This window comes from Amphiprion ocellaris, chromosome 10, assembly GCF_022539595.1.
Source record: "Amphiprion ocellaris isolate individual 3 ecotype Okinawa chromosome 10, ASM2253959v1, whole genome shotgun sequence".
In the NCBI taxonomy this organism is placed as follows: Eukaryota; Metazoa; Chordata; class Actinopteri; family Pomacentridae; genus Amphiprion; species Amphiprion ocellaris.
In genome coordinates this window covers 32,875,932-32,901,916 of record NC_072775.1, presented here as the reverse complement: position 1 = coordinate 32,901,916, position 25,985 = coordinate 32,875,932, and the positions used below count along the sequence as shown (strand labels likewise).

The following is a 25,985-nucleotide window of genomic DNA, read 5'->3' as shown; positions in this document are numbered from 1 at the left end:
AGTCACAGTGCTTCTTTCTAAACTGGACTCTTCATCCGTCACTGCAGTCAGTTGTTGACAGCTGACACCTAAATGAAGAGATAATTCTGTTATTAGATGTTTTAAAAGTCCACATAAATACACCTTAATCTTTTTTTGTTGTATGAAATAACATACCTGTTAAGATGGACAGAGATAAAAGAAAAAAATCACAATATTTCAACAACATGTTGAACAAAAGTAATGTTTCTGGTCTGAGTACTGAAATGTGTTGAATGTGGAAGTTTGTGCTCCTCTATAGTTCAGTAACAGCTCAGCTCCTCCCTGAATCTCTCTCTCCTCTTTGATCTGTAGTTTCTTCTCTCTGTTCTTCATCATTCTGACTCTTAGCAGGTTTACATCAATATAGAGAGAACTGTGTGGAACATGCAGTCCATTAAACATAGAAAGTTTATGAGTTAAAGAGATGACTGGGCCGATGTAGAAAAGTAGAATAAAACCTTCATGTGTAACATTGAGTGTAAATTATTTGCAGACATGACTGATCTAAGAATGAGAACATCAGTGTCTTCTGTTCAGCGATGACTGAAAACTTTCTTTTATCATGAGGTCTTCTCTCTCTTGGTTTTATTGTGGTTATTTTATTTTGTTGTTTATGTATTTGTTGTTTTCTCCACTTGGGTTCATCTGCTGTTTTCTAGTGACTGCTTTGTGCACCTTCTTGAGGTTGCGTTTTTGCTGCTGTGAAAGAAGTTATTTTTGGTTGAACCATTATTTTATCTTCTGTTTGTAATGTAGATGTCTGCATCATTACAACAGCGGTTGAGGTTTAATTATAAATTCATAAGTCACTTAATGACAATAAGCAAAGAATCACCATCATCAGGTTATTATATCTTGATGATCAATGTGAGAATTGATCAAATTTCTGTTTAAAGTTGAACTTGTTTTATTATGACAGTGACAAAGAGGAAAATGAAGCAACAAAGACTAAAGAAGACATTATTTGTTTTTATGTAGAATCTTCCATCACTGTGAGGAGTGAGGTTGTTTTAGTGATTCTTTGAAAACAGGAGTTAAAAGATGGGTCACGTTGTTTTTTTCACTGTATTGCTTGAGTCAGCTGATAATATAAGCATCAGATGTTCTTTCCAGATTATATGAGCAGAGAAGCTACCATAAACAGACTGATTTGCAAGATGTGATGTGATCTGGTTTACAGCATTTTAAAGATTCTCTGTTTAAGACTCAATCAAAAGTCATTTTTCACTGCAGGAACTTGAGGTGACAAACATTTAATGAGCAAATTACACAACAGTGGATGGAAGTAAGATCAGGATAGTTGCTGCTTTGTGTTTATTGTACTGGTCTATGTGAAGAATTTTATGTTGTCACTGATGATGTCTGAGTTGCTATCCAAAGAGAACATTGAGAAGAGAAACCGCAGCTTCATCGATGGATTGTTTTGTGGGACATCATCATGACTGAGGCTGGAATCCAACTCTGCAGACAAACGCAAAGGCTCAGTGTTTGAAACTCATGAAGGGACTGGATGTTGCTATTAAAACCTGACTTTGGCCTTGAAGAATTTAGTTTCTGGTCCCTTCCAGAGGAAATTTAATTCATCTTTAGTGTCATCACTGATCTCAACATGATGTTCTCTCATCACTCAGATAAACAGCATCATCCAGTGAGTGTAGTTGATGTGTTCTCATTGAATTTATTCACATCACCAGAATGTCCTGCAGGTTCAGCAGGTTGAATCATTCAGATTTAAAATGTATATAAACAGCTACAGTCATCTATCATCTCATTCTACACATGAAAGACACTTTCAGTGTTTCCATGACAACACATATTTAATGATGACACCTAACCAGTCTGTATATAAAATGGTGTCATCTGTTAAATATATATCTCAATATCTAACTACAGGACATGGGAATTTGAGATGTCATTCATTGTTGCTATGGTAACCTTATTGTAAGTTTTAAGTGGTTTCATTTGTTTTACATCATAATCTCATCTGAGAGTAAACAGATTCTAGACTCTATCAAAACATGAAATCATGGCAAAGCTGTGTAACAGAGTGTGTCTCCCTCTAGTGGATGTTGTGGAGTTTTCTGTTGTCTTTGCTCCAAAGGTTTTTGTACAGATTTTTGCTGTTTCCTGTCACTGTGGGCCTCACAGCACAGTAGTACACAGCAGAGTCTGACAGCTGAAGCTTCTGGATCTTCAGAGGAACTGATGTCTTGTTGATTTTAGCATCAAATCTGTCTTTCTGGAACTCTGGAGCATTATCATCTCCTCCATACGAGTTACGTCGTAAAATGTACTTTGGAAAGTCATTTATTTCTTGTTTGTACCAGAACAATGTAGTTTGTGTTGCTGTGGAGGTGGTCTCAAAAGTACAATCCAGTGTAACTGTATCTCCTTCAGCAGCAATGACATCTCCTGATGGCTGCATCACTTTGTCTTCTCCTTTACACTCTGAAGAAGAACAGAACATGCAGAGGAAGACATGAATCAGTAAAGATGATTGATTGAAGGAAAGCAATCAGCAGCTGTAAAGAGTTTTATTCTATGTAAACTAGATGGAACTTTGTGATCTACTAGTTTTTCTCTACTAAACTCTGTTCATGTTAAATATGTCACCTACCTCTTATTGTGAGCAGAAACAAAGTGACAAACAGACTGAAGTTCACTGACAGCATCTTGAAGATGAAGACAATCTGTCTGTTCTTGGATCAAACTCCACTGTGAAAGTTTGTGTGTTTTCTGTACTTGAGTTCCAGTTTAGCTCCTCCCTTCATCCTTTCCTCCTTCCTCTCACAGCTCTGACTAACAGAGTGTTTGTCTCTGCTGATGATCTCATTCACTCACTGACTTTAGATCATTGGAGGAGAGTAACATGTAGAAGAACTGAAGAGGTTCCAGGACAGAACCTTCAGGGCCTCCGGGATGAATATTTGTCTGTATAGAACTAAAGAAAACAAAAAACAAACAGAAAAGTCTGAAGGAGAGTCAAAATCACTCAGAACTTTTTAATTAAGCCGTCTGATTCCTTGAGCTGTTGAATTAGAACTGAGTGGTCAACAGTGTTTACTGCATTCATTTACTTACATTTTGATTGATCAGCTGTCAGTCATCAATCACTGATTGCGTTTTCTAAATGGTTTCCTGGATTCTTTGTGTTTTCCATATATTTAAATGTACAGACTGTTCAGTGGTTGACGTCTCTCAGCTTTTAGCTTCGATGTCAGAGGATTTTATGTGTGATTTTCTCTTATTTATACAGTATGTTGTTAATATAATGAAACCTTTGGCAGTTATTAATATTAGAGAGACCCTGGTGGAAAAAACGGACCTCCAGAGTTAAATTTTGAGATGAGGTGTCAGGATCTGGTGTCGCACTCAGTGGCAGTTATGCATTTTTTATTTACAGTGGGCTCCACATGTCTGAGACAATTTAGAAAAGGAGTGATATTTCCATCTATTGCTGGAAATAATCAAATACATTTCAAGACACAAGAGATTCTGACCTGCAGGAAGAAAAACATGTTTTAGAATCTGCTAAGTTTCTCCATCATCAGTCAGACTGATAAAACTATTTGCAGATACCATCATTTGTACAGAGTTCAGATTCTCCAGTTGTATCCTTCCACTAAAGGACAATGTTTGAACGTTTCTGTTAATCAAACTGCTGCAACATTAAGGAATAAAGGCATTTAAACAATCTTTTATGGTCGAGTTTATGTTATTTGAAATTGTTGGAGAACACAAAGGACTACATTTAGTGTTACAAAGGAGCCTCACAGTGGAGGCAGCAGCATGATTATCAGGGTATTGCTAATTATTGACCATTCTTAATGATGTATTTTACATGAAGACCAGCAGAAAACAGGATTGCTTTGATTTAAGCCACCTCCCTTTGAATACGTTGTTCTTCCTCCATTCTCAGTGTCTGGTTGGATTTTAAGAGTCTGATTTGTTTGTGCAGTCCAATATAACATCCAGTGATTCAGTGGGTTTTACAGTCCAGCAGCATCAAGAAACACAAAACTGTCTCTGTGTTAAAATCTGAGAACAATGACTGAAACATCAGAAGAGGAAATTCACAGAGACCCCTCTATGTCTGACTGGAGCTCACAGAGAAGATAAAGATGGAGATGATGGTAAAAAATCAGTTTATAGAAGTTTAACAGTGTGTCTCCCTCTAGTGGATGTCGAGGAGTTTTCTGTTGATCCAAAGGTTTTTGTACAGAGTTTTGTTGTTTCCTGTCACTGTGGGCTTCACAGCACAGTAGTACACAGCAGAATCTGACACTGCAGCAGAGATGATCTCCAGATCTACATGTTTTTGTGTTTTGTCAATGTGAGCTGAGAAGTCTGAAAGAGTTGGATGAATGGATCCTCCCTCTGTGATGGAGAGCAGGAACTCTGGTCTGGATCTCTGGAACTGTCGGTACCACTGGATATTGTAGATAGAACCATCATATTCACAGGTCAGCTTGATGTTTCTTCCCTCTGCAACAACTTGTTCAGTACTTTCCTGTTTTATGGTGTTCATGGAACCCATCGCTGCAAAATCAAATAAATCATTTATGTCAGTTAGTCTACAGGAGATTTAAACATCCAGAGACTAAAAAGAGGTTCTTCTCTTTATGTTTTACATGTTATCAGAGTGAGATTAGGTTAAAAAAAAAAAACATCCACAAAATCAGAGAAAACACAGTCATTCCTAGATTTTTCTGTCTGCTCTAACACTCACCTATGAAGTTAAAGAAAATGTACAGCAGGTAAATTAACATGTTTTCTGTTGTTGCAGTCAGACAGCAGATGAACAGTTTTGTTCACTGCAGCACAAAGAAAAAACTCAGCAGTTCTTCTCCTCCACATCAAGTTCACTGTGCTTTAAGTTCTGCACACAGAAATAATCTCATTGGTTGAGCTCAACCTTGGTGGGCGGAGCCAGAGAAAAACACAAATTGTGTTTTCTTTCCTGCCAAAGTTGAATTCAGTTGGTGAGATCTTCTGTTTTCCTCAGAGAAACCAGCCAGTGTCAGAGTTCAGTCCAGATGCAGATTAACATCTACATTATTGTTCTTTGAGAAAACTGGTGTTTTACACAAACAAAGCAGAATCCAACAATTACTGCATTAAAGTGCCAAAGATGACTATGATCACAAAGTGTTCATACAGTCATTGAAACAGGACACCATTCCGACTTGTGCTCCTCTGAACAGATTCTCAGTAGGAGGCTGCAGTGTGATGGTTCTATTGTGTAAATAGAGCAACATGTAGGAATACAAAGTGACCCCAGTTTGGTCAGTGATTAGTTCAGACTTGTGGATTGAGTGCAGTTTAACATTGAAAGGTTGAGTCCTGTTTCCAGTGTTGTGTCATCAGACGAGTCATGAAGTGTTGTAAAGACAGTTGTTGGTGAATCAGATCATTACAGAGTCTCCTATGCAGCAATTCTTTGATGTCAGTCACCAACCTCTGATAGTGCAGATGTGTCTTGGGAGGATTCCTACTCTAGAAACATAACAGTCAGTTGAGAATTGTAAGCTTTTGTTCCAGACACTCACAGATGATGAACTGCAAATAGAGAAAAATGTGTTGCTGCAGTTTGGACCTGTGAGAAGTTTCCAGATACACCTACAGTCTGAACTCCTTCACTCAGCAGAGTGATCACAAACCTCTCAACATCTGTTAAATATCTCACTATAGGATTTGGGAATTTGACATGTCATTCATTATCATCATGGTCAACTTATTGTAGGTTATGAGTAGTTTCATTTGGAAAGTTTTACGTTAGGACCAGTTTAATCCTGCCTAGGAGTCAACTGGTGCTAGACTTGACAAAAACATGACAACATTGCATAGGAGTGTAACAGAGTGCGTCTCCCTCTAGTGGATGTTGTGGAGTTTTCTGTTGTCTTTGCTCCAAAGGTTTTTGTACAGAGTTTTACTGTTTCCTGTCACTGTGGGCTGCAGAGCACAGCAGTACACAGCAGAGTCTGACACTGCAGCAGAGGAGATGTTCAGATGGAACTCTTTTGACTGTTTGTCGTGTCTCAAAGACAACCTTCCTGTTGTCTCTGAATATTCTTGGATGAGGAACTGTGGAGATGAACTGGACTTCTGTTGGTACCAGTAGAGGTTGTTGGCAGAACCTGAATAGTTGCAGGAGAGAGTCACAGATTCTCCTTCCAAAGACATCAATACATCTTTGAATGGAGTCAGAACATCCTCAGAGGATCCTGAAAACAATAAACATAGATTTCACCATGACATTTGAATTTTAATTCTTTAAACTGAGTTTAATCATACAAAAAGTAAATCAACTCAAACAGCATCTAAATGTTTTTCATGTGTGTCTCCTCCATCTTTTGATGACTTACCAGTTTGAAAGGAGACGATCATCATCCAGATGAGAAGCAGAAACATTATTTTCACTTGTACTGAATGAACAACAGAGAGAACACAGCAGCTCTTCAGCTCCAACATGAAGCCTTTCATATTCAGTTGTGTAGCTCCTCCTCTGGCTGTGCTCTGTTTCTCAGTTAGTGGTCCATAAACCTGCCTCTTAATTTTCACAAATTTAAAGTGACTTCATAAAATCATTGACCTGAATACAGAGAAGCTCCTGTATTTTTATTTTTTTTTTGCATCAAAATGGTTTAGAAAGAGGATAAAGTCAGTGTCTGTGTTTTAGTTTCTTTGTTTTATTTTCAGCTTCCTTTGTGTGTTTGTGGTTGATGTTGGATCTGCTGCTCCTGTTAATCCTCCCACAGTGTTTCATTAGCAGCTGTAACCACAGTGACTGTGAGAAAAGAGGAATTACCACAATCCATCTGATATGAAGCTGTGCTCTCAATACCACTTCCCTCCTCTTTGAAGAGGAGTCTCATATCTGTGTTCAGGTTTTTGTACAGCCTCTGCTACACTTTGTATCACTGTGTCTGTAGAGCACAGTAGTAGAGAGCTGTGTCTGCCAGGGTTAGCTTACTGATGGTCAATGTAGTTGATGTAGCTGTTGTTTGGGATCCATATCGATTATCAGGAATATATTGACCTGTGGCCCCTTTTGCATTTTTCCGGAGTATAAACTGAGGAGCCTGAATGTCAGAGTGATGTTTGTACCAGTAAAGTCTAACTCCATCATAGTCTGTCTGATAGTTACATCTGAGTGTGACAGATTCTCCTTCTGTTCCACTGACTTCATCTTGTTCAGGAGAGATTGTGTCTTCAGCTATTAGTCCTGGAAAAAGTAGAGAAAATGAAGCCATCAGACTCACATTGTCCATGAGGCTGAGAGGAGAAGACAGTGGAAAATGTCTCCTGTACAGTGTTACTCTGTGGACACAAACAGCTCAACTGGAGCTCAGATCACAACTAGATTGTACAGAACTTGATGACAAAGACAGAATATTGAGTGATTTCAACTGTGAACATGAACACAGCAGGTTGAAGAGAAATTCATCTGTTCATAAACTCACCTATGAAGTGAGATGAAATCAAAAAGAGGTAAAGCAACATGTCTTTGGAGTTATTAAAGTCAGACACACATCAGATGAACAATATTCTTCCACTGCAGTACAATGAGGAAGAAATAATGTGAGTGGATGAGCTGAAGTTCAGTGGGCGGGGCCATTACCTCTTGACATTACTTTTTCAGTTCAGTTCAGCCAATCAAAGTGTTTTGTGTTTCCACAGCAGCTCTGTCTCTGATCTTTACTGCTTCATTTCTCTGTTGTCTTTGTCATCAGTCCAAGTCACAAATCAGAGCTTTAACAGAGTGTGTCTCCCTCTAGTGGATGTTGTGGAGTTTTCTGTTGTCTTTGCTCCAAAGGTTTTTGTACAGAGTTTTGCTGTTTCCTGTCACTGTGGGCCTCACAGCACAGTAGTACACAGCAGAGTCTGACACTGCAGCAGAGGAGATCTTCATACTGATTTGTTTTTTATCATCACTCACAGCAGCAGACAGTCCAGCTTTTGTTTCATTTTGTGTTCCATAGTGATAGATGAGGAACTCTGGAGGTTTTCCTGGATGTTGTCGATACCAGAAGAAATGATCATTATAAGTAGCAGCTTGGGAGTATTTGTAGGTCAGAGTCACAGTGCTTCCTTCTAAACTGGACTCTTCATTCTTGACTGCAGTCAGTTGTTGACAGTTGACACCTCAATGAAGAGATAATTGATGTTAAAAAGAACATATTGAAGTGTGAACATTTTTTCAGTTGACTTTCAGCAAACAGATTCTTTAAACACATTTCTTCTTCCTACTTTAACGTACCTTTCAGTGTGATCACAAACAAAGGAAACATGACCCAGTAATGCAGTGACAGCATCTTCCACACACTATCTGTTATGTTTGGTTTCCATACTGAATGTATGTGACAGTGGGAGTCCTTTTCTGTTCTGCTCTTTGACAGTGTTGCTCCTCCCTCAACATGTTCCTCCTCTCATATCACTGGAGTGTAAGAAGCTGCTGGGAAAAAAACCTGAAGCCTTTTTCTGAACTCATAAAGGCCAGTGGATGTTAATATCAAATCCTGACTTTGGCCTTGAAGATACTAACCCTTTTAGAAAAACTTCAGTTCATCTTTAGTGTCATCACTGAGTTCACAATGATGTCCTTTCATCATTCAGATAAACAGCATCATCCAGTGAGTGTAGTTGATGTGTTCTCATTCAATTTATTCACATCACCAGAATGTCCTGCAGGTTCAGCAGGTTGAATCATTCAGATTTCAACTGTAAAAAACACCAGCAGTCATTTATTACCTCGTTCTACATGACACACACTTTCAGTTTAAACATGTATGCTTCCATGACAACACGTTTAATGATGACACTTAAATCGACTGTATTTAAAATGGTCTCATTTGTTCAATATAATATATCAAAATATCCAACTGTAAGATTTCGGAGTTTGAGATGTTGTTCATTGTTACTATGGTAATCTTATTGTAAGTGATGAGTGATTTAATTTGTTGTACATCATGATCTCATCTGAACAAACATGAAACATGGCATAGCAGCGTAACAGAGTGTCTCCCTCTAGTGGATGTTGTGGAGTTTTCTGTTGTCTTTGTTCCAAAGGTTTTTGTACAGACTTTTGCTGTTTCCTGTCACTGTGGGCCTCAGAACACAGTAGTACACAGCAGAGTCTGACAGCTGAAGCTTCTGGATCTTCAGAGGAACTGACGTCTCGTTGATTTTAGCATCAAATCTGTCTTTCTGGAACTCTGGAGCTTTTTCCACTGATGTTGAGTAAGTTTTTAACATATACTTTGGGAACTCATTCACTTCTTGTTTGTACCAGAACAAAGTGGGACTTGTTCTACTGGTCTCAAAATTACAATCCAGTGTAACTGTGTCTCCTTCAGCAGCAATGACATCTCCTGATTTCTGCATCACTTTGTCTTCTCCTTTACACTCTGGAGAAGAACAGAACATGCAGAGGAAGACATGAATCAATAAAGATGATTGATTCAAGGAGAACAATCAGTAGCTGTAAAGAGCTTTTCTTGATCTTACTAACTTACCAAAGAGAAGAGCAGCAAGAATAATCCACAGCCAGTGTTCCATGTGTTCAACAAGGTTTAAATCAGCAGATGAAACTATCTGATGTTATCTGCAGTGAGTTCTTCACAGCTGATGGTTCTAATGTGGAAGTTTGTGTCTCTTCTATAGTTCAGTAACAGCTCAGCTCCTCCCTGAATCTCTCCGTCTCCTCTTTGATCTGTAGTTTCTTCTCTCTGTTCCTCTTCCTCCTGGTTACAGACTGGTAGCAGCATCTTGACTAACTGTGAGGAGGTTGTTCTAGTGATTCTTTGATGACATAATTTAAAAGATCGATCATTTCTTCATTGTTGGCAAGCAATGCAGTGAGCATTTTCTGTTCTGCTCTTTGACAGTGTTGCTCCTCCCTCAACATGTTCCTCCCTTGTTGTCAGAGGGCTGAACACAAATGTAGAAAAGATAAACACCATTTGAAGTCTTAAGACATTGTTTAAGACTGTTTTTAAGCTTTATTACGACAGCTACATTCTAAACAAACCAGTGAAAGAATACCTTAGCTGAAGGATTCAGCTTTGCCACAACCACACAACCAGTAGTGGACCTCATCACATCCATGACAAACAACAATCTAGCAGAGGTAGAAGCAACTCTTTTTCTTGGAGCATTTTACTGGTCAAATACCTCCTTCCAAGTAGCAACCCATGAAAGGATGGCAGTAACATCACTGAAGATATCTGCTCAGAACAATCATCAGCATAAAATTCAATTTTAATTAATTTATGGGGGTGGGCGTGTTGATTCGGTTTGGGGCATTTCGCCTCTTGGGTCGGGGGGTTCAGGTGTTTGGTCTGGGTCGGCATGTTTGTTGGCTGGAGATTCTTCATCTTACAGACTACAGTGAAATAATCATGCACATGCAAATACAACTGTACTATGATGATGGACCAAATGATGATGAGACCCACTACAGAGAGGAGATCCAGCACCTTATTCAGTGGTGTTCAGATAACTACCTTGTTCTGAACACCAGCAAGACCAAGGAGGTCATTGTGGACTACAGGAGGTCCAGGAGGACAGAGCAGTTCCTCTCCTCATCAAAGGGGAAACAGTGGAGCATGTTGACAACATCAAGTTCCTGGGTGTTCACATTATATCTGACCTGACCTGGTCCCTGAACACATCTCACCAAGTGAAGAAGGCTCAACAAAGACTCTTCTTCCTTAGGAAGCTGAAACATTCTGGTCTCTCCCCTCAGCTCCTGGAAAACTTCTACAGGGCCACAATAGAAAGCATCCTCTGTCTTGGTGCAACAGTGTGGTACAGCAGCTGCACAGCTCAGGACAGAAAGACGAGGCGGAACAAAAGTTCACTCGCTGTTTCTGCCGGAGCTTCACTACGTGACACCAGGTGGAAATACACCAAGAAAATCATCCAGCAGCGTGAGTTTTCCTGATGTGTGGACTGAGCTGGAAGACGGTTGTTTTGTCGTATCTCAGATGAATATTTGATCACTTAAAGATGAGTTCAGTCCAGAATCTGAGAGAGTTGATCAACCAGCGACTAACTGCTGCTGCTGAAGAAATATTCACAGAGTTTGAGAAAACCATCGTCCAGTACGAGGAGGAGATCGATCGTCAGCGCAGACTGCTGGAAAACATCTGGAAACCACAGATAACACAACACACAGCAGGTTTGTAGAACTGATGGTCTGAATGAATTAACTGATGAATAAGACTCATGATCATAAGTAGAAGTAAACAAATAGATGGAAGTGCATGTTTAACTAGCATCACATTAGTAACATTTTTCTTGTGTCCCTTTGTCCATCCAGAACTCCCACAGCAACAGATCTGTAAGGAGGAGGAGGTTCCCACTGAGCAGAATGTCTGTATCCAGGTGAGGAACTCCAGTGTGGACCAGGAGAACCCAGAGACTCTACAGATTAAAGAGGAACAAGAGGAACTCCCCACCAATCTGGACCAGGAGGACACAGAGCCTCCACAGATGAGAGAAGAAGAGGAAGAACTCTGCAACAGTCTGGACAGACAGCAGTCTGGACAGACAGCAGCAGCAGACATGAATCAGAAGGCAGATAGCTTTATGCTAGTTCAGTGCAAATCCAAATGTGAAGAATTATCAAGAGAAAAATTCAGTGTCTCTGAAGACACAATTGGCCATTATGAGAAAGAGATCAATCGTCAGCGCAGACTATTTAATATCACCCAGAATCTCCAAATAAAGTTACACAGAATAGGTATGTAAAACTGTAACACTCTGACTGAACTAACTAATGAATATGATTCATGTAGGATCCTAATCAGCTCTATGTGACATTTATTTGTAGGAATAACTGTAATAAATGACATGAGAGCATCTATTTCCTAAACGTAATATTAAACCCACAGTGTGTTTAAGTCTCAGGGTAAACCAACTTAAATTCTTCAACCGCACTAATGTTTCCTTTAGGTTCACTGATGTGCGATGACTGGTGTACTTTGGAAAAGTCTTTTTTTCTTGTTGGCTTTTTTCGTTCATAATATTTATCAATCCTCCAGTGCTTTTAAAATCAGATGTAGCTTAAAGTCTGTCCTCCTGTGCTTGTTAGGAGATGCACCTGTAATGTTACCAATAGCTGAGCTGTTCATACTCTGATCAGAACTGGCTTTCCTTCCTGACTTCTGCTGCTTTCAGCATATTCAGATTTAGTATAACAGATGTTATAGACAACTTTCAAACTTGTGTCTGTCAGTCCATCTTTGGTTTTAGAGAGATTGACATTTGTCTGACATATTTCAGTGCATTTCCAGTAGGCTAATGATTGTTGCTATTTTTACCCCATCCATGTCCTCCACACAGTTCACAGATACGTGTTTTCTAAAACATTCTTCTGGCATCACTTTTAAAATTAGGAAATGTTAGTCAAAAATGTAAATTTCTTGGTTTTTACATTGAATATGTTGTTTATATCATATTTTATGCAAATACATGGTTTATATAATTTGCTAATATTCACATTCCGTTTATATTTTACAGTGTCTCGACTTTTTTTGGAAACAGAGTTGTATGATCTGAAGAACATTTTAATTCTGAGATTCTTTCTGCTGAAACTGACGTGATCAGCTGATGCTTTGAACAGAGAAGACATCTCATTCTGTTGGACTAATTGGAACTACAGAAGCATTCAGTCCTCTCTGATTTTACAGCAATGTTCCAGAGTAACGGTTGTTATGCCTTTTAAATAATCATCACTGAGTGCAATCAGCTGTATTATGTCACAGCTGACAAGTGTAACTATCAGCAGGGTCTAAAACTAGGAAGCTGCTGCCTGAATGTTTTGTATAGTGAGCTTTGTGAAGAAGAGGTTAAACTCAGAAGTCACTCTCACTCTGGTGCATGAAGATCATTTTTCTCATTTTTACACTTTGCTAACGGTTCAAACTTGTGTGTTTATGCTCAACGTAGGTGTGATTGAGTTTTGTTCTTGTGTTTGTTTTTCCTTCCAGACCTTCAACAGCAACATATTTATCAGGAGCAGGAGGTTTTCATTGACCACCTACTCCGTGACCAAGAGAGGAACTTCTGTTTGGATCAGAAGGATCCAGAGCCTCTGCGGATTAAAGAAGCACAGGAGAAACTCTGCATCAGTCTGGACCAGGACGACCCAAAACTTCCACAGACTGAAGAGGAACAGAAGGAACTCTGCAGCAGTCAGGAGGGAGAGCAGCTTGATGCCTTTATGGGGATTCCTGCTCATGAAGAAAGTGATCACAGTGAACCAGAAGCAACTAGTTACCAACTCCTCTTTCAGAACTCTTGTTTAGCTGAGAGTCCAGACCAGGAAGGAAGCAAGCATCCAGACTCTGGTTCAACTAACAATTTGGTGCTGAAGACACAAGACAGAAACAGCAGTCACAGTAACAATGTTGACAGCTCTTCTATGTCACGGATTCACTGTGATGCTGACACAAGGAAAAAGACTCAAACATGTGATGTCTGCGGAAAATACTTTAAATATAAGTTCAGTTTCAAGAGACATCACAGAAGCCACACAGGTGAGAGGCCATTTGCTTGTGAAACATGTGGGAGAAGTTTCATTCTTCGTCACCATGTGACTGCTCATATGAAAACACACACAGGCGAGAAGCTGTACCTTTGTAAAGTCTGTGGAAAAAACTTTTATGATCTTGCAGCATTCAAAATTCATAGAGCAATTCACAAAGATCAGAATCTGAATTCTTGTAAAATATGTGAGAAAAGTTTCACTCATCGTAGAAGGTTGAAAGAACACATGAAGGTCCACAAGGGTGAGAGGCCGCATTCTTGTAAAATCTGTGACAGAAGTTTCACTCATCCTGGTAATTTGAAAGTCCACACGATGGTCCACACGGGTGAGAGGCTGTATTTTTGTAAAATCTGTGAGAAACGTTTCATTTGCCATACTCATTTGAAAGACCACATGAAGGTCCACACGGGTGAGAAGCCGTATTCTTGTAAAATTTGTGGACAAAATTTCATTCAAAATGGTAATTTGAAAGTCCACATGAGAATCCACACAGGTGAGAAGCCGTATTCTTGTAACACCTGTGAGAAAAGCTTCCGGTATAAAAGGTCCCTTTTGAGTCACATGAGAATCCACACAGATGAGAAACCCAACCTTTGTACCATGGGGGAAAGATTTAGTGACCCTTCAGCATTTAGAAGTCATGCAGCAGTCCATACAGCTGAGAAACTGTAATGTTTGTAACACGTGGAAACACAGATGTGAAGACATTTTCTTTAAAATTCACATTAGAATCCACACAGATGAGAGGCTGTATTCCTGAAACGTGGGAACTAAGCTCTAATCTGAGAGTTAGTACAGTTTAAAGGTTGATGTTTGATATTTAAAGTTCTGATGGTGAGTTCTATAATCAGCTGGTCACTGGAAACTGTCCCTGGTGCTCCACTACCAGCAGGGTGCAAAAAGACACAGATGAGGGACAAGAAGCCACCTATTCTTTATTTTTTTTTTTTTTATGTTGGGCTCCACATGTCTGAGACAACTTGGAAAATGAGTCACATTTAATGTAAAGCTGGAAATAATGAAACTGATTTCAACACACAAGAAATTCTGACCTGTAGGAAGAAGAGATGTTTCCGATTCTGCTGTTTCTGAGTCACCAGTGAAAGTGATCAAACCTTTGAACAGGTTGATAAGGTTAAATTATTAGGCGTTATAATAGATAGTTGTCATGGTCAGAACACATTGACACAATATTTAAGAAAATGGGTAGTGGCATCTCTATGGTGAGAAAATGCCTTCCTTGTGTTACTGAACACATTGGTAGTTAAATCTTTAATTTGAAGTCACCTGGACTATTGCTCACCCGTTTGGTCCTCTGCATCAAAAGATCTGCTGAACAAACTACAGATTCCCCAGAATAGAGCCGCCAGATTTGTTTTACATTGCCCCATCAGAGTCAACACAGAAAGTAATCATCGTAAACTCTCATGGTTGAAAGTAGGAAAAAGGCTTTCTTTAAGTACAGTCACATTCTTTAGCAATACTGTTACTATCAAATTATCAGATGTAGTCAAATTCATCGTCATTCCATTAGATTAGCAGATAATGGTCAAATTACATTACCATGCCCAAAATCCAATGTTTTGAAAAAGGCAGTTATCCATCGTGCCATCAAACTTTGGAATAGCTGCCCCCTCTACATACAACAATCTCACAGTAAGGCCTCATTCAAATACCATCTTAGAAGGCATTACTTAACGGCTGAGCAATAATCCAATATGACAAGTATAATGTCCTATTTCTTTTTCTGTTTGGTCCTGTTGATTGAATGATTGCCCTGGAGACTAATATCAACTTGTTTAAATGTAATAAAATGTAAGATTACACAGCGCTAATGTGCTGTTGTTAGTATTACTGTAAACATGATGTCTACTTTGACTGATGTGACCTGGAAATATGATCTTTTGATGTAAGGTTGTTTTCTATTTTCAGACCCCAGGAAGACTAGCTGGTGCCATTGGCATCAGCTAATGGTGATCCTTTTAAATAAATAAATAGCGCCAATGACCATCATTTGTACAGAGTTGAGACTTCCTTGATGTATCTTTCCACTGAAAGGTAACTGTTTAAATGCTTTTGTTAAACTGGTAAAACATCAATACATAAATGAATTTAAACAAAGTTTTGTATCGAAGTTTATGTTTTTCTAGATTTTGACAGCATTTTCATCTTTACTGCAAATGTACGTTGATTACAATATCAAGTATCGGTCTTTTTGATCACTTATAATCTCTCCTTGTGTCAATTAGACCAAAGAAACCTGTGATACTTGACAACACTGGATTGAAAAGAGTAAGTTGAAATTCTTGGACACTATCGTAAGTGTCACTTTTTTGATGATGTGTTTTTTTAAATATTAGCAGAGAAAATGATTACTTTGACTTAAAGCACCTTGCTTTGAATGTATTATTCTTTAACCATTCTGTGTCTGGTTTTATTTTATGACTCTATTAGTACAGTCTAATATACAACGTAATGCAAAAGTATTTTCCACCCTACAGAAATCTTGTTTTTGCATATTTCTTACACTTACACGTTCCAGATCATCAAACTAATATTTACATGCCTTGAATAATTAAGATAACCAATAAAAAGCACTTTTTAAATGGTGATTTCTTTAATATTTATTGAAAACCTAAATCATCCCTGTGAAAAATTGAAGTTTCCCCCATTATGATCCAACCTCTAGGGTTGAGAAACCAGTTCGTGTTGGAGCTCAGTCCAGATCCAGTCTAATGGATGTTGTGGAGTTTTCTCTTGTCTTTGCTCCAAAGGTTTTTGTACAGAGTTTTGTTGTTTCCTGTCACTGTGGGCTGCAGAGCACAGTAGTACACAGCAGAGTCTGACAGCTGAAGCTTCTGGATCTTCAGAGGAACTGATTTCTTGTCAATTTTAGCGTCAAATCTGTCTTGCTGGAACTCTGGAGCTTTTTCCACTGATGCCAAGTAAGTTTTCATCATGTACTTTGGATAATCGTCTACTTCTTGTTTGTACCAGAACAAAGTGGGACCCGCTCTACTGGTTTCAAAAGTACAATCCAGTGTAACTGTGTCTCCTTCAGCAGCAATGACATCTCCTGATGGCTGCATCACTTTGTCTTCTCCTTTACACTCTGGAGAAGAACGGAAGATGCAGAGGAAGACATGAATCAATAAAAATGATTGATTAAATGAGAACAATCAACAGCTGTAGATAGGTTTTGTTGATCTTTCTAACTTACCAAAGAAAAGAGCAGCAATAATAATCCACAGCCAAAGTTCCATGTGTACAACAAGGTTTAGATCAGCAGCAGATTCTAGCTGATGTTCAACCTTCAGTCTGAGATTTGTTCTCTTCACAGCAGCACTTTTTATTGACACCAAGGTTGTAGGAGTGTAGGAGTCATGTGGCACCTCTTTGTTAATGTGGCCCTCTAGTGGAGCTAAAAGGTTGAGTTCAGCACTGGAAAAAAAGGCTTCCAGCAGCTTGTCAGTGTGTTTTTGTACAGAGTTTTACTGTTTCCTGTCACTGTGGGCTCCAGAGCACAGTAGTACACAGCAGAGTCTGACACTGCAGCAGAGGAGATGTTCAGATGAAGCTCCTTTGATTGTCTGTCATGTCTGACAGCTAACTTTTCTGTTTTCTCTGAATATTCTGCAATGAGAAGCTGTGGAGATGAACTGGACTTCTGTTGGTACCAGTAGAGGTTGTTGACAGAGACTGAATAGTTGCAGGAGAGAGTCACAGAGTCTCCTTCCAAAGACATCAATACATCTTTAAATGGAGTCAGAACATCCTCAGAGGATCCTGAAAACAACAAATATAGATTTCACCATGACATTTGTTGCATAAAAAGTGAATTAACTCAAATAACATCTAAATGTTTTCCATGTGTGTCTCCTCCATCTTTTGATGACTTACCAGTTTGAAAGGAGACGATCATCATCCAGATGAGAAGCAGAAACATTATTTTCACTTGTACTGAATGAACAACAGAGAGAACACAGCAGCTCTTCAGCTCCAACATGAAGCCTTTCATATTCAGTTGTGTAGCTCCTCCTCTGGCTGTGCTCTGTTTCCATTCAGGCTGATGGAAGCTTCAGAAACGACACTGATGCTGCACTCATCATATTATTATGAAACATGATCAGAGATAAAATCATATAGAGCTAAAGCAGGTGTTTGTATTGTTTAATGTTTATCATGATTGCTCGTAACGACTTTTGTCACAGTGATTCATAATCACAGCTGAAAATTTGACCACTGATTTGAAAATTAACACTGGGAATGCATGAGAACAAAAGCCAACATCTCTGATTTCATGTGTGACTTAAAATCCAACCTGCACACACTGAAATACTGGTCAAAATCCAGAGCTGTGAAAGCTACAACCTTGATGGATTATTGCTCACATTGTGACTAAAATGAGAAACCACTTCGAATCTCTGGCGCTCATCGACTGCTTCATTAAACGCTTTAAAGTATTTAAGCTGAAAGACATGTACATCTTGCTTATTACAGACTGTAACACTTAGGAGCCCAATCACACAAACGTCTGAGGCAGACTAAAAGACCTCACCAACATTATTATGTTTGAAGCGACACATTTGTACAAGTTGGGTGTGCTGATATGAACTAATACACACAGATAAACACAGGAAAAATAGAAAAACTGTACTGAGCTGTATTTCAGCTTCTGCTGTTTTGGTGAAGACTTTGTGTTATTTCTTCATTTATCACCACATAGATCTGTGTGATTTGTTAAGATCTTGGTATGTAGTTTTCAAGATATATATAGTATGTTGAGCCAAAATGCCCTCCAGTAGAGACACACAGTTAAGAATAAATACTGATTATGTAAATAAACCTCACTAAATGAATTCCATTCAGGTTAAAACTCTACAATTTTATAAATGGGAAAATCCCAGCGAATCCAAAGACCCAATGAGCAGCTTTTCATGAAATGACTTATGGTGAAATACTTACAGTTAGTTTTTCAAGACCTAAGTGAAAGTCAAAACACTGGAAGTTAAAATGCAGCATAAGAACAACAACAACAACAACAACAACAACAACAATAATAATAATGTGATTATTTTTCATGCATCTGTTTAGTTTTGCCTCTGTAGCTTTGCCATTGTTTAAAATGTGTCCATATATCTTTTTCTTTACTGCTGATGAATTGAGATCTACTTGCAAGATAAAAGCTAAATGAGATCGTAAAAAAGGTGAATAAGGCGGAACCTACAGCAACTCAGTGTTTCTGTCGGAACTTCATAGTGTGACACCTGGCGGAAGAACACGTCAGCTGTGTCCGAGTTTGAGCTGTTTCCTCCGGGGTCGGGGTCAGGTGAGGTTTCTCTCAGCGGTGCGACCAAGCCTCCTTCCAATGCGTCCTTCATTTCCCAGGATTCATTGCACAACTGTGACGGTTGCATGTTTGAGAATATGGCGGATTCCGTAAGCGGAACTTCTTCGGGGGAAGATTCTACTTCTAAATGTAAGTGTTGGCCACCGACTGGCTCCACGAGCTGACGATGCAATTGTTCAGAACCAAAGGGACCTTAAGAAGGTTGAGTCCCGGTAAAATAATCCGTTAAATGACGTGACGTTAGGGACCCGATTTACTGCAGCTCTCTGTTTCAGTTTAACTGGAGTTCAGTTTAGCTGGTGCAGCAGCTGTCTGATCCAGATGTTAAGAGTTCAGATTAGCTGGTGCAGCAGCTGTCTGATCCAGATGTTAAGAGTTTAGATTAGCTGGTGCAGCAGCTGCCTGATCCAGATGTTAAGAGTTTAGATTAGATGGTGCAGCAGCTGTCTGATCCAGATGTTAAGAATTCAGCTTAGCTGGTGCAGCAGCTGTCTGATCCAGATGTTAAGAGTTTAGATTAGCTGGTGCAGCAGCTGCCTGATCCAGATGTTAAGAGTTTAGATTAGCTGGTGCAGCAGCTGTCTGATCCAGATGTTAAGAGTTTAGATTAGCTGGTGCAGCAGCTGCCTGATCCAGATGTTAAGAGTTTAGATTAGCTGGTGCAGCAGCTGCCTGATCCAGATGTTAAGAGTTCAGATTAGCTGGTGCAGCAGCTGTCTGATCCAGATGTTAAGAGTTGAGATTAGCTGGTGCAGCAGCTGCCTGATCCAGATGTTAAGAGTTTAGATTAGCTGGTGCAGCAGCTGCCTGATCCAGATGTTAAGAGTTCAGATTAGCTGGTGCAGCAGCTGCCTGATCCAGATGTTAAGAGTTTAGATTAGCTGGTGCAGCAGCTGCCTGATCCAGATGTTAAGAGTTCAGATTAGCTGGTGCAGCAGCTGCCTGATCCAGATGTTAAGAATTCAGATTAGCTGGTGCAGCAGCTGTCTGATCCAGATGTTTGGAATTCAAATTCACTGGTGCAGCATCCGTCTGATCCAGATGTTTGGAATTCAAATTCACTGGTGCAGCAGCTGTCTGATCCAGATGTTCAGAGTTTAGTTTGGTACAGCAGCTGCCTGATCCAGATGTTAAGAGTTCAGATTAGCTGGTGCAGCAGCTGTCTGATCCAGATGTTTGGAGTTACGTCTGAGTGGTACAGCAGCTGTCTGGATCAGATGTTCAGAGCTTAGTGTGGTTTACATCATCTATTACAGTGGTTCTCAATTTTTTTTCTGTCAGGCCCCCCTTCGTGTATATATATATATATATATATATATATATATATATATATATATATATATATATATATATATATATATATATATGTGTATATATATATATAAACTGTGTTATTTTATCTGATTCCAATTTGTTGTTTTTCACAGTAAAGATCAGGGGTGTCAAACTCATTTTAGTCCAGGGACCGCATGAAGCCCAATTTGATCTTAACTGGGCCCCACCAGTATAATCACAACATAATAACTTAGATCACCACAATTCAAGTTTTTTCTTTTTGTTTTAGTTTTAAAAAATTACATCCTGAAAATGATCACATTTGATGAATGGTCTTTTTACAACACATTATGATCACCCTGAAATTTCTTAAGAACAACAGGTTCAATTTCTACAGTGTTATCCCTCAGTTCACCATTTACACATGTGCATTGCAACTACCAGATCACAGTTTATCTACAAAGGTACAAAACATTCAGTCACAACTATCTGGATCTGAACAATCTAGTCTTTTACTTTAAGATCAAAACAACTTGGCAATGTCTCGAAATTATTTAAAATTTACAGTTTTAAAAATGTACAATTTACAGTTAATGCCTTCTCTGTAATTTTTACACTTTGTAAAGTCATCCCACGGGCCAAAATGGACCATCTGGCGGGCCGGTTTTGGCCCGCGGGCTGTATGTTTCACACCCCTGGTAAAATCATTCGGAGTAGATGAGCCGAGGTGGTGACGTGATCACGTACGCCGGTGTTCCAATTGCACATTAACGATGCGTTCACCCATTCTTCGGAGTCTGTACTTCTGAGTCCGAACGGCCAGCGCAGTTTGTGCGCCGCGAAAAACAGGCCGACGTTTCTAACATGACAGTGACAACAAAGATCTCTCCTTATAGATTGTGTAAGGAGAGCTCTCTGTTGTCACTGTCATGTTAGTTTAGACAAAAATACATGAACATATATTTTAAATAGTATATGAGAGCACACTGTTGCTGTGCTCTCTCACTGAAACCCAGTAGCATCAAACAGTAACACAAACACACAGCTCAGATTTATAGAAATAATGAAGTTTAAAGGTATTCAATTGGCAAAAACAAGCAAACAAACAAAAAACAAAACATATTTATTTTACTTTACTTTGTAGGTATTATATTTGTTCAGGTCTGTATTTTCCTGGCATCACAATACTGTTTTTTTTTTCTGTCCTTTTGTCTCTCCAGACCTCCCACAGCAACATGTCTGTAAGGAGGAGGTTCTCGTTGAGCAGCAGCTCTGTAACCAGGACAAGACTTCCAATCTAGACCAGGAGGACCTAATACTTAGACGGATTAAAGAAGAACAGGAGGAACTCTGCACCAGCGTGGACGAGGAGGACCCAGAGCCACCCCAGATTAAGGAAGAACAGGAGGAATTCTGCGTTAGTCTGGACAGTGAGCAGCTTGTACTGAAGCAGGAGAGTGATACCTTTATGGTGACTGTTACTTATGAGGAAAGTGACCACAGTGAACCAGAACAAGACGGTGACCAGCTTCTCTCTTACAACTCGCTTGTGGCTGAGAGCCCAGATCAGGAGGAAAGTGAACACACTCAGTCGGGTTCATCTAGAATTTCAGAGATAAACCCAAAGAACAGACACTACCATGGAAACAGTAGTCACAGTAACAATGTGGACAACTCTCCCATGTCAGAGAGTCACTACGATATTAGGAGAGGAAAAAAGACTTTAACATGTGACTTCTGTGGAAAAGACTTTAAATATGAGTCAGATTTCAAGAAACATCAGAGAATCCACACAGGTGAGAAGCCGTTTGCTTGCGAAACATGTGGGAAAGGTTTTAGTCTTTGTAGCAATTTGACTGTTCACATGAGAACTCACACAGGTGAGAAGCCGTACCTTTGTAACACCTGTGGGAAAAGATTTACTGTCTTATCAGCACTAGAAAGGCATGATGCTGTCCACACAGGTAAGAAGCCGTATTCTTGTACAACCTGTGGGAGAAATTTCAGTCAAAGCAGTATTTTGTTGCGCCACATGAGAACTCACACAGGTGAGAAGCCTTATTCTTGCGAAACATGTGGGAAAAGTTTCACTGTAAGTCGCAGTTTGAAAATTCACATGAGACTCCACACAGGAGAGAGGCCGTACCTTTGTAACACATGTGGAAAAAAATTCTCTGCCCGATCAGCACTTACAAGTCACATGAGAATCCACACAGGTGAGAAGCCGTATTCCTGTGAAACATGTGGGAAAAGTTTCAACCAAAGCAGTATTTTGTTTCGCCATGTGAAAACACACACGGGTCAGAAGTCATCGTCTTAAAATACCACAATCTGTGGGAACCAAACTGGTAACAACATTTAAAAATTGGTAAAGTAGATCTTTCAGATTTAAAGTGCTTTTAGACTCAAAAACGATCCAGAGAGTTCATTGCATGTCACAATGAGAGATGACAGTGTTTCCTGTACATTGATTTATTAGTGGTGCTACACCACAGTATCAGCAATGACTGCTACATATTGATTGTTACTTTTTTGTACTGTATTAAAATGACTAAATATTTATGTCTGAATAGAATCAATCCAGTGTTGACAAACGTTTCATAAACCTCTGCACAAATTTGTACAAAACCGAAGTTGACTCTAATAAATGAATCTATCTCCTCTTAAAACAACACTGTCAGAGACATAAGCTGTTGACAAGCATGTGAAGCTGGACTCACACTACAGGAGTTTCGGGCTGATTTACCCCTTAGCGTCTGGATGATGACCACACTACCACCCAGACTAGCTGACATTTTAGCTAAGCAACGCTAAACATTTCAGCCCTTGAAACTACCGTCAACTACGGATACTAAAACTGTTTATTAGAAACACTCTTAGTATAGAAACAAATGCGGCTGAAGAATAGACAATCATTTTTTAATCCAGGCTCATTTAGCCTTGTGATTTGTTTTTTTTTTTTTATCTCACAGTAAAGTCTTTGAAGTATTATATCATGGCGATGCTAAATGTAAACCGTTATTGGAGTGGATGTGCTACAGAACCTTTCTACCAGCTACAACTGTAGTGCATGTACGTCATATTGATGTGGCAGAATCAGGTGGTGAGCTTTCACTTTGGCATAGTTTTGTCTAAAGTTTCTGGAACCAGCTGAAACTTAAACATTTCACAGAGTTTATGTAGCATGGATAATTTGTGCGATCATGCAGACTACTGTTACGACTGTTCTTATAGCGTAGTCGTCATGTGGACACAAATTTTGGGCTGGACGTTTGCTGAGTGGTCCACTTCTATGAGAGGTAAAAATGTACTTAGCAACAGTTATCTGGTGGCTACGGGCAAATAAATGCCAACAGGTGAATCAAGCCACTTAAGTGGAAGCCCTGTTTATTACAAAGTAGTTTTTCCTGTTTACTGGTACTTTAATTAAACCATTTTTAAAACTATTTTTACTCTTTTCTGTATCCTTCTGAGACCTGAGCTTTGTTTGGAGTGCATTTTTAATTTTCCCTTGCTAGTTTGGATTAGTAGGATCTGATGAGCACATAAACTCAGAACTATGTTTGAACAGGAAGTCTTTAAAAAAAAAAAATTATGTCCTCATATGAGGACAGTGGTTTTATTTTACTGTAAGATACTATAAATTCACCAGTGTGTAACATTGTTTAAAACACTGAGTTTTAATGCTTAAACTTGGCTGTCCAAAACAAATGCAAACAGTGCAGCAATTTGTTTAACTTTTTGTGACTTTTTTGAATTTTCCTTACTCCATACTACATCTAGGAACTAGTTGTTGATTCCCTGTAGCTCCTGGGTGAAGGCCAGTGCAAAGCAGCAACACATGAAAAATTCTTTACTTGAAACTCGGAACTAGGACTAGAAAAGTCCTTTAGGTCTGTAGGAACAGTTTGTCATACTTATTGGCTTGTGTGAAATGCTGAATAACAGTTGCGTTCAGTTTGCAAGCAAAGACAACCTTTCTCTCTGCAGTGCATTGGGTTTTTCAGGGTGACCATCTCTGGAAAATGTACAGCAGGAGATGTGTGGACTGAGACATGGGGTACTGGAGTGACCTGATGCTTTTTGCCATGTTGTAGAGTGTCTCTTCACTTTCTCTACATGTTGGACATCAGCGTCACACTTGATCAAGTATGCCTGAGCCACTGTCATGTGACAAAACTCAAAGAAATTCCCAGTAACCTCAAACAAGCACTTTCTAATTAACATGGTCGTAGCTTCTTACTTACTTGATGGAAACAGGCCCATTTTTCTGTTCTCTCGCCTGATGTGGCCACTTCGACTGATTATTGAAGCAGACGCTCCTTGAACGGTCTGCAGACATTACATGTTGAGGTTAGCCTTCGGGTCATAGCAACTTGTTGCACTACGATCTTCATTTTATTTCTATCTGCTTCCCCATAAGATCACATTACATGGTAGACTGCTCTACTGCTCTCTCTGGCACAATAATCTTAATAATATCTTGTAGTGTGCGATGCACCATTATTTTTCAGATCAACCCAAATGTCTAATCTGTCAGGATATTAAAACTCCTGTAGTGTGAACCAGGCTTATGTAGGATAGCTGGGAAGGACGACAAAAAAAAAAAAAGCATTTTGGAGAATGTCACATTTAAAGTGTGAAAATGAAGTAAAATGTTGCCACAGATACAGTGTGTTCAACTGGGCTGTATTTTTTTAGCCTGTTTTTGTTTACATTGTGGAAAATGAAGTAAAGGGAATCGCCTGTTTGTCTTTGCTTTTTAAACCTGAAGATTCTCAGGCAACTTCTGAACTGTTCTAATTCCTGCACAGTCACTGCATTGTACATTATCTCTCTGATCTCTATCTCTGTGCCAAGTGGTCTCTTTCCTAATTTCTTCCAAACGTGCTGATTCATTTAATGTCTTTGTGTATTTCTTGATTGCATCAAAGTCTCATTGTTTCAGGCCTTATAAGCAACACAAACCAAGTGTAGATGTTGGGCAATGCGTTGTAAAAGGCGCTCTATCAATAAAAGTTTCTTTGGTCAAAGAAGTTTGGTACCAAGAATACTTCTTTCAGTGCTGCTTAATCAAACTGACGGTTTAAATCATCATCGACCTCAGTGGTTTTTATGTATAAAACTGGCATTCTTCTGTTTTTTATTCTCAGCGCTGCAAAGATTAAAACCTAACAAACCAACCACAGAAGTGTAACAGAGTGTGTCTCCCTCTAGTGGATGTTGTGGAGTTTTCTGTTGTCTTTGCTCCAAAGGTTTTTGTACAGAGTTTAGCTGTTTCCTGTCACTGTGGGCCTCACAGCACAGTAGTACACAGCAGAGTCTGTCACTGCAGCAGAGGAGATCTTCAGATCCAGATGTTTTTCTCCAGATAGTATTGTGGATAACCTTGTTACTGACTCCAGAGACTCTGCTGCTCTTGAAAAGTTCGACCCTGAGATGTGTAGGAGGAACTCTGGACGTTTTCCTGGATGTTGCCGATACCAGAAGAAATCATCACTACTGGTAACTTTATTGGAGTATGTGTAGGTCAGAGTCACAGTGCTGCCTTCTAAACTGGACTCTTCATCCTTTGCAGTCAGTTGCTGACAGTTGACACCTAAATGAAGACATAAATGTTGGTAAAGATCATTTTTAAGAGTGAACGCCTGTTCAAGTGATTTCAAGCACCCTGATCTTTTGGAGACATTTCTTCTTCCTCCTTTCACCTACCTTTCAGTGTGATCACAAACAAATGAAACATGACCCAGTAATGCAGTGACAGCATCTTCCACACACTATCTG

The 25,985-nt window shown here is 39.3% G+C and overlaps 2 protein-coding genes and 4 gene segments (V, D, J or C); 2 read left to right on the top strand and 4 right to left on the bottom strand.

Moving 5' to 3' along the window:
• Nucleotides 1–1,891: 1,891 nt before the first annotated feature.
• LOC111563890 (T-cell receptor alpha chain V region RL-5-like) lies at nucleotides 1,892–2,773 on the bottom strand. The segment is given in 2 exon segments: nucleotides 1,892–2,469; nucleotides 2,639–2,773. Coding segments are annotated over 2 exon segments (444 nt in total).
• A 3,002-nt stretch (nucleotides 2,774–5,775) lies between these two features.
• On the bottom strand, nucleotides 5,776–6,884 carry LOC129349844 (T cell receptor alpha variable 20-like). The segment is given in 2 exon segments: nucleotides 5,776–6,245; nucleotides 6,387–6,884. Coding segments are annotated over 2 exon segments (471 nt in total).
• A 2,134-nt stretch (nucleotides 6,885–9,018) lies between these two features.
• Nucleotides 9,019–9,990, bottom strand: LOC111563891 (T-cell receptor alpha chain V region CTL-F3-like). The segment is given in 2 exon segments: nucleotides 9,019–9,428; nucleotides 9,537–9,990. Coding segments are annotated over 2 exon segments (423 nt in total).
• Nucleotides 9,991–10,927: 937 nt separating this feature from the next.
• Nucleotides 10,928–15,589, top strand: LOC111563887 (zinc finger protein 660-like). Of its 3 annotated transcripts, none has more exons than XM_035944887.2 (4): nucleotides 10,928–11,203; nucleotides 11,345–11,767; nucleotides 13,017–13,565; nucleotides 15,509–15,589. In XM_035944887.2, the coding sequence occupies exons 1-4, from the start codon at nucleotides 11,032–11,034 to the stop codon at nucleotides 15,568–15,570; spliced, it is 1,206 nt and encodes a 401-aa protein (XP_035800780.2). In that variant the 5' UTR covers nucleotides 10,928–11,031; the 3' UTR covers nucleotides 15,571–15,589. The 3 variants fall into 3 exon arrangements, with proteins under 3 accessions (XP_035800780.2, XP_054870478.1, XP_035800779.2); XM_055014503.1 differs by having other exon boundaries at nucleotides 13,017–13,649; XM_035944886.2 differs by having other exon boundaries at nucleotides 13,017–15,589.
• A 719-nt stretch (nucleotides 15,590–16,308) lies between these two features.
• On the bottom strand, nucleotides 16,309–16,893 carry LOC118469806 (T cell receptor alpha variable 38-2/delta variable 8-like). The segment is given in 2 exon segments: nucleotides 16,309–16,688; nucleotides 16,797–16,893. Coding segments are annotated over 2 exon segments (423 nt in total).
• A 2,027-nt stretch (nucleotides 16,894–18,920) lies between these two features.
• LOC118469801 (zinc finger protein 239-like) lies at nucleotides 18,921–25,237 on the top strand. Its single transcript, XM_035944888.2, has 2 exons — nucleotides 18,921–19,055; nucleotides 21,422–25,237. The coding sequence occupies exons 1-2, from the start codon at nucleotides 18,992–18,994 to the stop codon at nucleotides 22,519–22,521; spliced, it is 1,164 nt and encodes a 387-aa protein (XP_035800781.2). The 5' UTR covers nucleotides 18,921–18,991; the 3' UTR covers nucleotides 22,522–25,237.
• Nucleotides 25,238–25,985: the final 748 nt, after the last annotated feature.